Here is a 12574-nt window from a genome sequence, read left to right on the forward strand (position 1 = left end):
AGAATGTTTTTATATTCCTTTTCAGGAATTTGGTTACAAATGCAACTAACTGGTTGCCTCTCCCAGGCATGAAGCTGTTGTTTAAAAGATAAATGCTTGGCAACATTACACATGCAGAGCAGTGTGGCTAGGCCAGAAAGTAGGCCCTGGCTAAGTAGCTCTGCATGGGGCTTGTCAATGGTATTTGGCCCAAACATGATATGCATCCAGCTCCATTACTCTAGACAAAAGTTTGGCCCCTTCCCCATTTGCACTATACAGATACAATAGGTCAGCATGGAGATTTTCGCAGCATTGCTTCCAGTTTAATGCTAAAGTGCCAAAGATAAGCGCAAACATCCAGTTACAACTGAAAGCAGCCTATTATGCGCATTTGGCTCCTAGATCTGCGATGCCAGGCTGCAATGTATTAGGGAGGGTTTCTGATGCTCCCCTTGCCATGTGTGAGCTCCGTGAAGCTATATGCACAGGGCAGCTGCCCTATGCGGCAAGCTGCTTTAGATACTGCTTCGCCTTGTCGGTATATCAACATGCCATTGGCAAACACTGCTTGTGGTAGCAAAACCAACGCATGCTAGAGCCCAATGCAGAAGTCAGAGCATATAGGACTGCTCATATGGATACATGCAGCAAGTTTAGAGCATTATGCACGTGGCAGCTGTTGAAAAGCCACTCTTATGAGCCACAGATATTCACCAGCACACTACATCTGATCCCAGAAATTGCATATAAGCATCATGCCTGGTACCCATTGAAAAGACTTTTACTCCATGAATTTGTCTAATCCCATCTAAAGCTGTATAAGCTACTGGCCATCATAACTCTTGGCAGCAAATTATATAAATTCTGCACAGAACAAAGACTTTTGGGTGGAAGGGGGGGTAGAAGAAGAAGAGTTTGGATTTGATATCCTGCTTTATCACTACCCTAAGGAGTCTCAAAGCGGCTAACAATCTCCTTTCCCTTCCTCCCCCACAACAAACACTCTGTGAGGTGAGTGAGGCTGAGAGACTTCAGAGAAGTGTGACTAGCCCAAGGTCACCCAGCAGCTGTGGAGGAGTGGGGACGCGAACTCGGTTCACCAGATTACAAGTCTACCACTCTTAACCACTACACCATACTGGCTCTAGTGTCCTGAATTTGCTAAAAGTTTCATTGAATGCCTCCAAATTCTAGTGTCATGAAGGAGAAACACTTCTTTATCCAGGTTCTCCACACTTGCATCAGTTTAGAAGCCTTGTGCATGAAATAAACTTCATTAGATAAGAACAAAAATGGCACCTGATCTAGCAAGAGAGATATGCACACAGTATCAGCCTATCCCATGCATTGCTCATGGCGATGCTCATCTGGATGTGTGTCCCCATTCACAATATTTATCCAGCCCCAATTAATTGGCTAGTTCATCTTTGATGTGGCTGTTGTTGTAGGGAATTAGTAGCCTATGATTATTCGATCTTGTCGTACAGTATGTTAAAAGTAACTTGTATCTCCCAAATGAATTGTCAAAATGTGAGCAACTATGTTCAGCTGATTACACTATTTTTTTGGGGGGGGGGAGAGAAGGCATGTCACAAGCTTAGTATACAGGTTAAAATAAAAAAAAATACAGTGGTACCTCTGGATGCGAACAGGTCATTTTGAGCATCTGCGCATGCGGCAAAACCCGGAAGTAACGCGTTCTGTTACTTCCGGGTCACCGCAGAGCGCAACCCAAAAATGCTCAACATGAAACAACTTAAACCAGAGGTATGACTGTACTGAAGTACACATCAATCCTACAAACTGATTTGAAGGACTAGAGCAGGGGTGTCCAAACTTTTTTCAAAGAGGGCGATGAGGGTCAACCAAAGTTGCTGACCTTTTTTAGGATTGAAGTTGAGGGTCTGGGGGGATTTTACCCCAGGAAATAAACTGCCACACTAGCTGGATTAAACTGGCCGGATTAGGCCCCTGAGATGGACTTTGGACATGCCTGGATTAGAGAACATGCCTGAATGGACCCACAGTATAATACAGAAAACCTTTAACTTGTTACATGGTTGTAATTTTTCAAACACTTATATACAGGGTCCTGTGGGTTCCACAACTGTGTGATCATATTTAATAATAATAATAATAATAATAATAATAATAATAATAATAATTTGGCAGCTGTTACAGATGCCCTCTAGATTCTGTTCACACTTTCTGTTCAACCTCTCGTTGCTTCTACTTTGTTGCTTGCCACCTCCTCCACCTGGTAAAACATTTGTTTTAAAAATAAATCCATATCCCACATTGCAGTCAGAACTTGGCACAATATGCATTACTTGCACAAATGTATTTTAGTCACAGAATTGAGCTTCCTTCTCCTTAAAAGAATATGCATTCCTTTAAAGAAGAATCTGCCCTTTATTCTGTGGAAATTATTGTGTGGAATTCATAAGGGCCGGCTTACATGGTTCACATGCTAAACAATCATCCTATTTTGAGTATGTGGCCCGTTAAGTATAGCAGTGACTGTACACATCAATATAAGCATTTTACATTCTTACAAATTATTTCTTTTAAGGGAAATAACAATCTCAGAGCTCAGTAACAAAGCCACACACTAGCAAGTTTGGGCTACGTTTGAGACACCTTGAAGCAACCAGGTACAAGTTTTTGTTATATTTTACAAGTGTTATATGGGGAAAGCTAGTTTTAAGTGCAAACAAAATAAGGAATTGGTGACGGTGCAACTCATCATCACTTAATGCAACTCAGTTACTGATTATTTTCATATGAACCCCATCTTAACCTGTGTTCCAACAACTACTGATTCCGTACTCTAGACACAGAAAAAGCTTTACAAGATATTTGGGACACAGGCTAAAGCCTATTGTGCAACATAGGTGTGTCTGATATGCTACAAAAAACAAGATGGTAGCTCACATTCATTTACATGGGAGTTTGCGCAGGAGGCAGTAACATGAGTAACACAGATGCAATGTATTGATAATGGTGGTGCTCTCCAAGGTCTCTCAAGACTTCACCGATTCATTCAAATAAATCCTTGTCTTGTGCATTCTTCACACAGGATTAAAAGGCTCCTTTGCTCAGTCAATTTCAGAGTATTTAGGACTCAGAGCATTTGAAGATCAGAGCTTGTGCCTGGGATACATGGTTGGTGCAAAAGGCTCAGACACAGGCAAAGCATCACTAATGTGACTCTTCTAGTAAGGCATGTGTGAGCTGCTCTGAATTATTTGATAAACCCAGATCAAATTCATTAACACAACCAGAAATGATCTCCAGGGCTATCATTTTTGTACAGCAAGAACATTTTCTTGTGCCTGTATCACACTTTCCGTTTTATGAGTTGTAAGGCAAAAATAAGTGAAACATGCTAACCCTTCATCTACATCGAAACAACACTGATTTGCTTCTCATGAGAGGTTCTGTATGCACAGAAGCAAGCCTGATTCCATTTGCTCTGGCCTTAAGAGCGTATGAAAAGCCCCGCTGGATCAGACCAAAGGCCTATCTAGACCAGCATTTCCAGAGGCCAACCTAACGCCTACAGAAAGCCTGCAAGCATAAATCACCCCCTCCTTATACGTTCAAGCCAACAGGACCCAATCAAAAATATAATAGTTGACTCTGCGCACGTGCACCGAGGCACATCTTGAGAAAACAACCCCACAAGGGAGGCTCTAGACAATAATCGAAGGAGGAGGAGGATGTGCTCTAATGTAAATAGTGCTAGAAAAATAACATGGTTGTCAGGACTTCTCATTTTGATGCTGGCATCTAGGAATTGGGACTATTTTGCAGCTTCATTCACATATATTGGAAAAAGGATAGCAATGAAAGAGTTGTTGGGAGAAGGCACCACTCTCTACTATATAACACGTCTACATCATAGTGAGCACACTGTAATCAGGAAATGTAGAATAAAACACAGTATGCGCTTCTGAGGACATACTGCCAAAAAGAGAGATTCCTTTTTTATACTGCAGGAAACATCCCAGCTTGAAGACAACAGAGTAAGTGGTTGTCATCCACAAAGGCTATTTTGAAACCACACATCTAAAAGGCTATTCTCATAGCAACTTATGTTCAGGTTACTGTCTCAAATGATTCTTATAATAGTTTCCAAAACATAAAAAGCTACTGTTGGTAGAGTCCATTTCATTGTCATTCGCTTTAAGGTTATATATTGGAAAGCTTCCTGACATGACAGTCCCATTTTTGCATTTATGGTTCCACTGGCTCATGCAGTGGGATACACAGAAATGAGGATCGCAAGGAAGGAACCATAGTTTAAAAGCAATACTAGGATACCCCAGTGATACAGGAGGAAAAACTGAAACATATTATATTAAAGTGGGGGGAAGCAAACCTCAAAATACTGACCAACACGTTGCTTTTGGAAATGTTCCCAATGTAAAATTCGTCACCCAGTTCAGATAAAACAGTTTATCCTCTGTTAACCTCCACTCTAGCTCAGGGATCGCTGCTGGCTTCTTTGGGGGTCTTATGCTTACAAAAGACACAGGCTCAGCTTCCCCAAAGAACTGCAAATAGAATTTCTTCTATTAAACACAGGACTCTGCTAACAACTGAGATGTGCCTGAGAAATGAAGAGCTTTGCAACGAAGACAGGCGCCTGCAATAACCAAATACCATTTTGCATATGCCACCAAGCAGCTTCTGGGGCTAGAAAGGAGAGTGTGCGACAAATACTTGCATAGCAATAGCAGGAACACTGGAAATATGGAAACCCCCAACACTGATTATGCGTTTTTATATAGATATACAAACATGATTTGCAGGATGAGTGGGGTAAACATATCATGCTGACAGAGGTGTGTGTCACATGCTAACACTGAAGAGATAGCTATTGCCGGAAGGAAAATTCTGACGTACTCCAAAGTCCAACATATTAAAAAGCCCAACTAGTTGACAAAGGAAGAGCTGCCTCCATCTAGTGCAGTCAAGGACCATCTCCTGTGGCATTTTCTTAGACAGCTGCCTGGGGTAGTAGCGCTGCAGCTTGTCTCTGACGAATGGCTTCTGCCTGTTCAGTCAGTTCTGGTGCCTCTGGGAGTGTGGCACAGGCGGGCCTGGGTCTGAAGTATCTATGTGGATGGATAAAGCTGCTGGAACATCACAATAAAAAAGGAAGAGAAATACAATGAACAGGAACATCAAAGCAAGGTACAATTTGCACATCAAATGTTAGGTGCCAAAATCCACCGTATGCTTCCACTGCCATGACTGCCTATCCTATTCGTTTACTTTCAGCCAGGTTTACAGGGCTCTAAAAGACTAGTATACTATGTAGATTCCAAGCATTGTTTCATTTGTTCATTATTTGCATTTCAAAACGCTACGTAGAAAGCCACACCCTCTGCCAATAAATGCCTTGCTCACAGCCAGCGTGTTGCTGAGGAGAGAAGGGGTGGTCAGTCACAATAAAAACACAAAAACAACATTAATGCACCCTTCTCTTTATGCAGACTGCAGGGTGCCATGGGGGTGGGCAGAAAGGGAGAACAGTGCCAATTTATTTTTTTATAAATAATTTTTATTATTTTCCAATACAAATATACAATTCTGCCAAATTTTCACAATTTTAGTTCTTTTTAGACTTCCTTCGGCTTCTCTGACAATCATCCATATTTATCTCTCAATTTACGCATTCCTCTGTTTATATTGCCATTAAACTTCCCTCCCACTCCTATTTCTTTTTAACAATATATCTCGACTTTCACAGTGCTTCTTGAAACCCCGCCAGTGTTGTTTGCACATCACATATTCTTTTCAGATATTCAACAAATTTCCCCCAGTCCTCAATGAACTTTTGGTCTCGGAGATATCTAATTTTTCCGGTTAGTCTGTCCAATTCTGCATAGTCAGTCAGCTTCAGTTTCCATTCTTCTATTGTCGGTATTTCCTCTTGTTTCCATTTCTGGGCCAATAGAATTCTTGCTGCTGTGACTGCATATTGAAAAAGTTTTAAACTTTTTCAAAACAGAACAGTGCCAATTTAAAGCATGATATGGATAACTCCAGAGCTTCTGAAAACCATTCCTGGTTTCAGCACTAGAGAGCTCCCAGCAGTTAAGACTTTCTTTTGCTCTAACCCAGGAATGGGGAACCCATGGCTCTCCTGGTGTTCTTGGACTACAGCTAACATGAGTCCCAGTCAGCATAGCCATTTGTCAGGGATGATGGGAATTGTAGTCCAGCAACATCCAGATACTCACCTCTGCTCTTAGCTGTGGAAGTGACCTGACCAAATAAATAGTCCCTGTTCTGTGTTTAATATACACAAGGTTGTGTTTATTCTGCATCAAACGGAAATTTGAATTCTCTGCCCAAACAGCCAAAATTCTGTGATCAGGCTTGGACAAATTGGCACTTGCTTGCTTGCTTTCGATTCTTTATTCTGCTTCTGAAGACCCTTGTTTCAAAGAATACATGATCTGCCAGAAATATGCAGTTGGCAGAAAGAAATAACGCATTTTCCTTGTGGAAAAAGTGAAGCAACAACTTTAGGGATAAAGGTGGGATCCTGTCTAAGCACCATTTTAACCTCGTCAGAAATGCAGCCAAACTCCCCTGCTAAAAGAGAAATCAGCCTGCACAAAAGAAAATGGATGAAGTTCACTTGATTGTCACTGAAGCAGCTTGAGCACACCTTGCAGTGTCTACCCATGCTGCAGGAAAGCGGTGGAAAGAAAACTAGCAATCCTTTTATTCGTCCCACTGAAGTGACTGAAATAAATTGAGCAAGAATACGTTGCCTAAAAGGCCATTAATGAAACCACCTCCTCCTTGAAGACAGCTGGACCATGAGCAAATGGAAGCCCAGCTGTAAGAGGGTCCAAATGCAGCCCACATTCTTAAAAGCTATGGGAAACTGTGAGACAATGAGACATGCCTAAAACAAGGGAACATAAAACTGTTTCTCAGGTAGATTTGGGAGGTATTTTGAAGGGGTGGGGTGGTCTCCAAATCTAGTTAAGAGTCAAATTCTATTAAGCCTGCTATAATACCCTATTAAGCCTGCATAACATCCTAGGCCTCAACCGCTGCCCAGCAATAGAGTAGGCAGAACGTTACCATACTTTCACTTGAGGACTATTTGTGGCATCTGACCCACACACACAACTGCCCCAGGAATATGTGGAACTGCAAAAGCCCTTGTGCAAGTGTGACTTAGGGTCTCCATGGTGGAGTGGCAACAGTGGTGTATATAATAACCCCATTTTTAGGGATGGCAGCTGCTCTAGAAGCGTGAGGTGATCACACAGGGTTCTCATGTGTGAACCGTTTCTTAGGGATTGCCAAGGAATTGCAGTTCCAGATTCACCCAGGGTAAGTGGCCATGACCTTGTACGAGTGCCATTAAATATATATTAGGTTAAAAGAAAAAACAACCCTCCAGATTGCAGCTTCCGTTGCCACCACTGGATGCATCTTAAGTGGCCTGACTATCATCATCTAAATTCAGTCAAATTCAACAAAACTTTCCGTAGGTGGGGAGGGGGAGGGGTCTACGACAAAGGAAGATTTGTTGCTGCATGTTTAAGAAAGAAGCTAAATTCATCACAATGACAGGGGAGAGTGTTGGCAGAGATTTGAGCTATTTATTCTTTTAGGAAAATCCTATAAAGAATGACATGAGGAAGCCTCTATCTGCAGTCTTGTTCATCACGGTGGTGAGGAGTCCGATAACAGATGTATGCAGTAGCGTGATTTAGTGCCGGGAGCTGGCCCCTGATGTGTATTAATACAGCGGCAAAGCGGAACGAGCCTCTCTTCATCACTCATCTCTATAAAAGAGGTGGAATCCGAGATGGCCCGATGTTAGGCAGAGCAAGCCCATTTGTTCTGCTGACTGATGGAGCCAGCTCAGGCTGTGTCCTTCACCTCTCTGGGGCACACGGGTTGCATAAAAGGAGTTCACTGAAGCAGGACCTGGTCAACAAGTGAGATGAGAGCTGTTGGGCTCAGTCAGAGATCTGTTTTGGAGGCACGGTCTAGTCCAAATGGGGCATCCTTGCTTGTACAACCCCCCTCGTTCTCAGGCCTGGGCCTGAATGGTGACCCACACCAATCTTTCACTGCCAACACAAAAAGTCGTCACGTGAAGCTAGAGCTACAGTGAAAGAAAATTGAGTCCAACAAGCTAGTCAGAGAGGAAATGTCCAAGTCAGTGCTGATTGAAAGCATGCCAGGGGGAGAAGCAGCTTTGGCCAGAGATGTGCATGCCCCATGTATCACACAAAAACACAGAAAGATATCTTGCTTCCTTGGAATACTGGCTCTCATCTCTCCCCTCATGTTCTTTTCTAATAAAGAAGAGGGCCATTTCTAGCTCAGCTGACTGTAAATAGAGGTGGCCAGTCTGTGAGCTTCCACACACTGTTGGGCTCAAACTCCCATCGTATGCGACCATTAACCATGCTGGCTGGGGGGAAGAGATACACACAGGCAGCCTATATGTCTCTTTCTCTCCACCCTACACTGCGACAATGTCCTCCATCTGAAAGCCCTGGGTTGCTCTGGGTGGATCTGAGCTGACCTGGGATGATCCAGAGATGCCTCAACCCAATCTAGCTAAATCCCAGGTTGCCCCAAATCGATCTAATTCAGTTCAGGATCCAGTTGCATCCAGTGCACAAACCTGGTTTCAAATTGTTTTGTCTTATGATAACAGTGTATTGTTCATACTTTGTACGTCCTTAGGACTGAAAAAAGGCACGATAAAACCATCAATCTAATTCAAGCCACTTGTCAGCTTGCCTGAGGCCATGTCTTTTGCCAGGCACAAGCAAACTCAGCCATCCAGATGTTTTGGGACTACAATTCCCATCATCCCTGACCACTGGTCCTGCTAGCTAGGGATGATGGGAGTTGTAGTCCCAAAACATCTGGAGGGCCGAGTTTGCCTATGACTGTCTTTGGCCCTCAGTGTGGTCCCTTCTTAACACTACCTACCCTGATGCTGGTGCACAGGGGTTTGGCTATGCTGAGCTTCGGAAAAGACAAAATCAGTTTGCAGCGCTTCTGCCTGCTCCAAAGCTCAGCACAACATGCAACACAAATCCAGAGTTCTCTAGCACACACAGAGAATTTCAGCAAGTGCAACCACAATATATGGCTGGCTAGTAAGTCCATATAAAATTTAAGGACCCCTATATTAAAAGAGTTCAAGAAAATTGGAGATATGAAAGGAACATTTCGTACAAAGATTACCATAATAAAGGACAAAAGTGGTAAGGACCTAACAGAAGCAGAAGACATCAAGAAGAGGTGGCAAGAATACACAGAGGAATTATACCAGAAAGATATGGATGTCTCGTGCACCCCAGGTAGTGTGGTTGCTGACCTTGAGCCAGACATCCTGGAAAGTGAAGTCAAATGGGCCTTAGAAAGCACTGCAAATAACAAGGCCAGTGGAAGTGATGGTATTCCAGCTGAACTATTTAAAATTTTAAAAGATGATGCTGTTAAGGTGCTACACTCAATATGCCAGCAAATTTGGAAAACTCAGCAGTGGCCAGAAGATTGGAGAAGATCAGTCTACATCCCAATCCCAAAGAAGGGCAGTGCCAAAGAATGTTCCAACTACCACACAATTGCACTCATTTCACACGCTAGCAAGGTTATGCTTAAAATTCTACAAGGAAGACTCAAGCAGTATGTGGATCGAGAACTCCCAGAAGTGCAAGCTGGATTTAGAAGAGGCAGAGGAACCAGAGACCAAATTGCAAACATGCGCTGGATTATGGAGAAAGCTAGAGAGTTCCAGAAAGACATCTACTTCTGCTTCATTGATTATGCAAAAGCCTTTGACTGTGTCGACCACAGCAAACTATGGCAAGTTCTTAAAGAAATAGGAGTGCCTGATCACCTCATCTGTCTCCTGAGAAATCTCTATGTGGGACAAGAAGCTACAGTTAGAACTGGATATGGAACAACTGATTGGTTCAAAATTGGAAAAGGAGTACGACAAGGCTGTATTTTATCTCCCTGCTTATTTAATTTATATGCAGAATACATCATGCGAAAGGCTGGGCTGGATGAATCCCAAGCTGGAATTAAGATTGCCGGAAGAAATATCAACAACCTCAGATATGCAGATGACACAACCTTGATGGCAGAAAGTGAGGAGGAATTAAAGAACCTTTTAATGAGGGTGAAAGAGGAGAGCGCAAAATATGGTCTGAAGCTCAACATCAAAAAAACGAAGATCATGGCCACTGGTCCCATCACCTCCTGGCAAATAGAAGGGGAAGAAATGGAGGCAGTGAGAGATTTTACTTTCTTGGGCTCCATGATCACTGCAGATGGTGACAGCAGCCACGAAATTAAAAGACGCCTGCTTCTTGGGAGAAGGGCAATGACAGGCCTAGATAGCATCTTGAGAAGTAGAGACGTCACCTTGACAACAAAGGTCCGTATAGTTAAAGCCATGGTTTTCCCAGTAGTGATGTATGGAAGTGAGAGCTGGACCATAAAGAAGGCTGATCGCTGAAGAATTGATGCTTTTGAATTATGGTGCTGGAGAAGACTCTTGAGAGTCCCATGGACTGCAAGAAGATCAAACGCATCCATTCTTAAGGAAATCAGCCCTGAGTGCTCACTGGAAGGACAGATCGTGAAGCTGAGGCTCCAGTACTTTGGCCACCTCATGAGAAGAGAAGACTCCCTGGAGAAGACACTGATGCTGGGAAAGATGGAGGGCACAAGGAGAAGGGGGCGACAGAGGACGAGATGGTTGGATAGTGTTTTCGAGGTTACCAGGATGAGTTTGACCAAACTGCGGGAGGTAGTGGAGGACAGAGGTGCCTGGCGTGCTCTGGTCCATGGGGTCACGAAGAGTCGGACACGACTAAACGACTAAACAACAACAATATTAAAAGAAACCAGGAAAACTAAAAAAGTTGCTAGAGAAATTGAGACAGATAGCATTAGAGCATACCAGGGGCTACCTTTTTTGCCTTCTCAGAGAGAATGAATTTTCACAAAAAGGAACCATAACACAGAAGGAATATTTAATATTGTAATAGTTGTCTGCTCCAGATAATTTGTACATAATTTGTTCCAAGAAATACAGCAGACAGCAACTGAGTAGTCACTATCTAACCCTGCATTTATTCCAACTATCACTGCACTTCAGGTTTCTTAGTGCAAGACAGGATCCATAAAACCTTCCTGAGACAACTGCTATGGACAAATGTTTAGCAATACTCTTCTCATCCCACTCACTGCCTCACTGACTGCTCCTCCTCTTTGCTATTCTTTAAGAACTGTGTGCACATTCACGTATGCAGAGAGATCCATGAGTAGACATTCTGCTTGTGTCAGGACACAAAGTGCACATGCAGCTCTGTGTTTCAACAGTTCGTCGCCTCTCTACATATACACCTGCATCATCTGGTGCCTGAGGCAGTCACCTCACTGTAGTTAATTGTAGGGCCAGCCCTATGGTAGATATGCATTGCAAGATTACTACTACCACCCACACCAACATTTTATTTTGTTACTAGAGCCTGTAGGAGTAGTACAAGGGTAGTTGATCTGCCTGCATATGCATTTGGAGTGGAGGAAGCATGCCTGAACAGAACACACTCAAAGCTGTGTAGAGACCGGAAACATGAAGGGGCAGGAGATATGGAAACAAAACATTAAGATTGGCAATGAAGAAGGCACCAGTGCTGGCAAACCAAGGAGCTGGTTCTATTTAATTAATCCTTATTAGTGGATTACTTACTACCTCATTCTGTCCAAGCATTTGCTAATCAACGGGAGTTCACTTTTTTGGTTAAAATTAATGCTTTTTCTTTAGGGACCAGGCAAAGATATTTCTCTATAACCAGGCCTTTAGCTGATGAATATTCTATGGCCTTTTAAATGTGTTTAGGGAGCGGGGAGTTATTGGTTTGCTTTTGTTTTATTATGTATTTTGTGTTCTCATTTTGTATTTTTAAGTTTTGAACAGCCCTATGATCTTTGGATGAAGGGTGGTATATTATTATTATTATTATTATTATTATTATTATTATTATTATTGATTATTCTTATGTATGGGTGGCCTTCAATCCAATAACCTGCATTTTCTTGGGATACCAGCATACTCCTCTCTCATCCAGAAATGTTGTTTCTTCTGCTTTAAGAAAATAAAGCATACTCTCAAAGCACAAAACAGTTTCTCTCAATGAGTAAGATGCTCTTTAGGCAAGTTCTGCAAACTAAATTACATGAGCTAAATTAACATGCATATACTTGGTTGCATGACCAATTCTGCCCCTGCTAGTCACAGAAGGCAGAAGAGCAAGGAAATATTATAAAGCCCTATTCCTGGCCATCAGGAGCTGAGTGTCCTCACTGCCTTTTGATTATTATTTTCTAAATATTTTTTACTGAACTTTTTAACAGCAAGCAAACTGCAGAAAAACTGCCTTTTGATTATTCATCAGGCATTATCCAGGCATTTCCCAACTGACTGCCACAGTCACAAGGAGTAGAAAATGAACTTTCTGCATCCAATACTAAATGTGGCATTTGTGCAATGCAAGTGATACAACCCTGC

At 42.5% G+C, this 12574-nt stretch overlaps 1 protein-coding gene and 1 long non-coding RNA gene across 10 annotated transcripts in view; both read right to left on the reverse strand.

Annotated features, from left to right (window-relative positions):
- Positions 1-889: 889 nt before the first annotated feature.
- On the reverse strand, positions 890-1723 carry LOC128408842 (uncharacterized). The gene is made up of 2 exons (XR_008329162.1): positions 1271-1723; positions 890-954 (listed from the first exon to the last, which is right to left on the reverse strand). It is a non-coding gene; the product is annotated as an uncharacterized LOC128408842 (long non-coding RNA).
- A 3031-nt stretch (positions 1724-4754) lies between these two features.
- The window catches only part of GPATCH2L (G-patch domain containing 2 like), a 32686-nt gene continuing 24866 nt past the window's right edge, over positions 4755-12574 (reverse strand). For 4 of the 9 annotated variants that reach the window (XR_008329159.1, XM_053378841.1, XM_053378813.1 and 1 more), the window contains one exon: positions 4755-5126. Coding sequence is in view for 6 of the 9 variants with exons in the window: in XM_053378841.1 (XP_053234816.1) it covers positions 5053-5126 (74 nt within the window). In the remaining 3 variants the exon portion in view is untranslated. Of the gene's footprint in view, positions 5127-6022; positions 7809-12574 lie in introns of those variants that run through there. The other 5 variants (XR_008329161.1, XM_053378834.1, XR_008329160.1 and 2 more) reach the window with 3 other exon arrangements.

This window comes from Podarcis raffonei, chromosome 1, assembly GCF_027172205.1.
Source record: "Podarcis raffonei isolate rPodRaf1 chromosome 1, rPodRaf1.pri, whole genome shotgun sequence".
Classification (NCBI taxonomy): domain Eukaryota; kingdom Metazoa; phylum Chordata; class Lepidosauria; order Squamata; family Lacertidae; genus Podarcis; species Podarcis raffonei.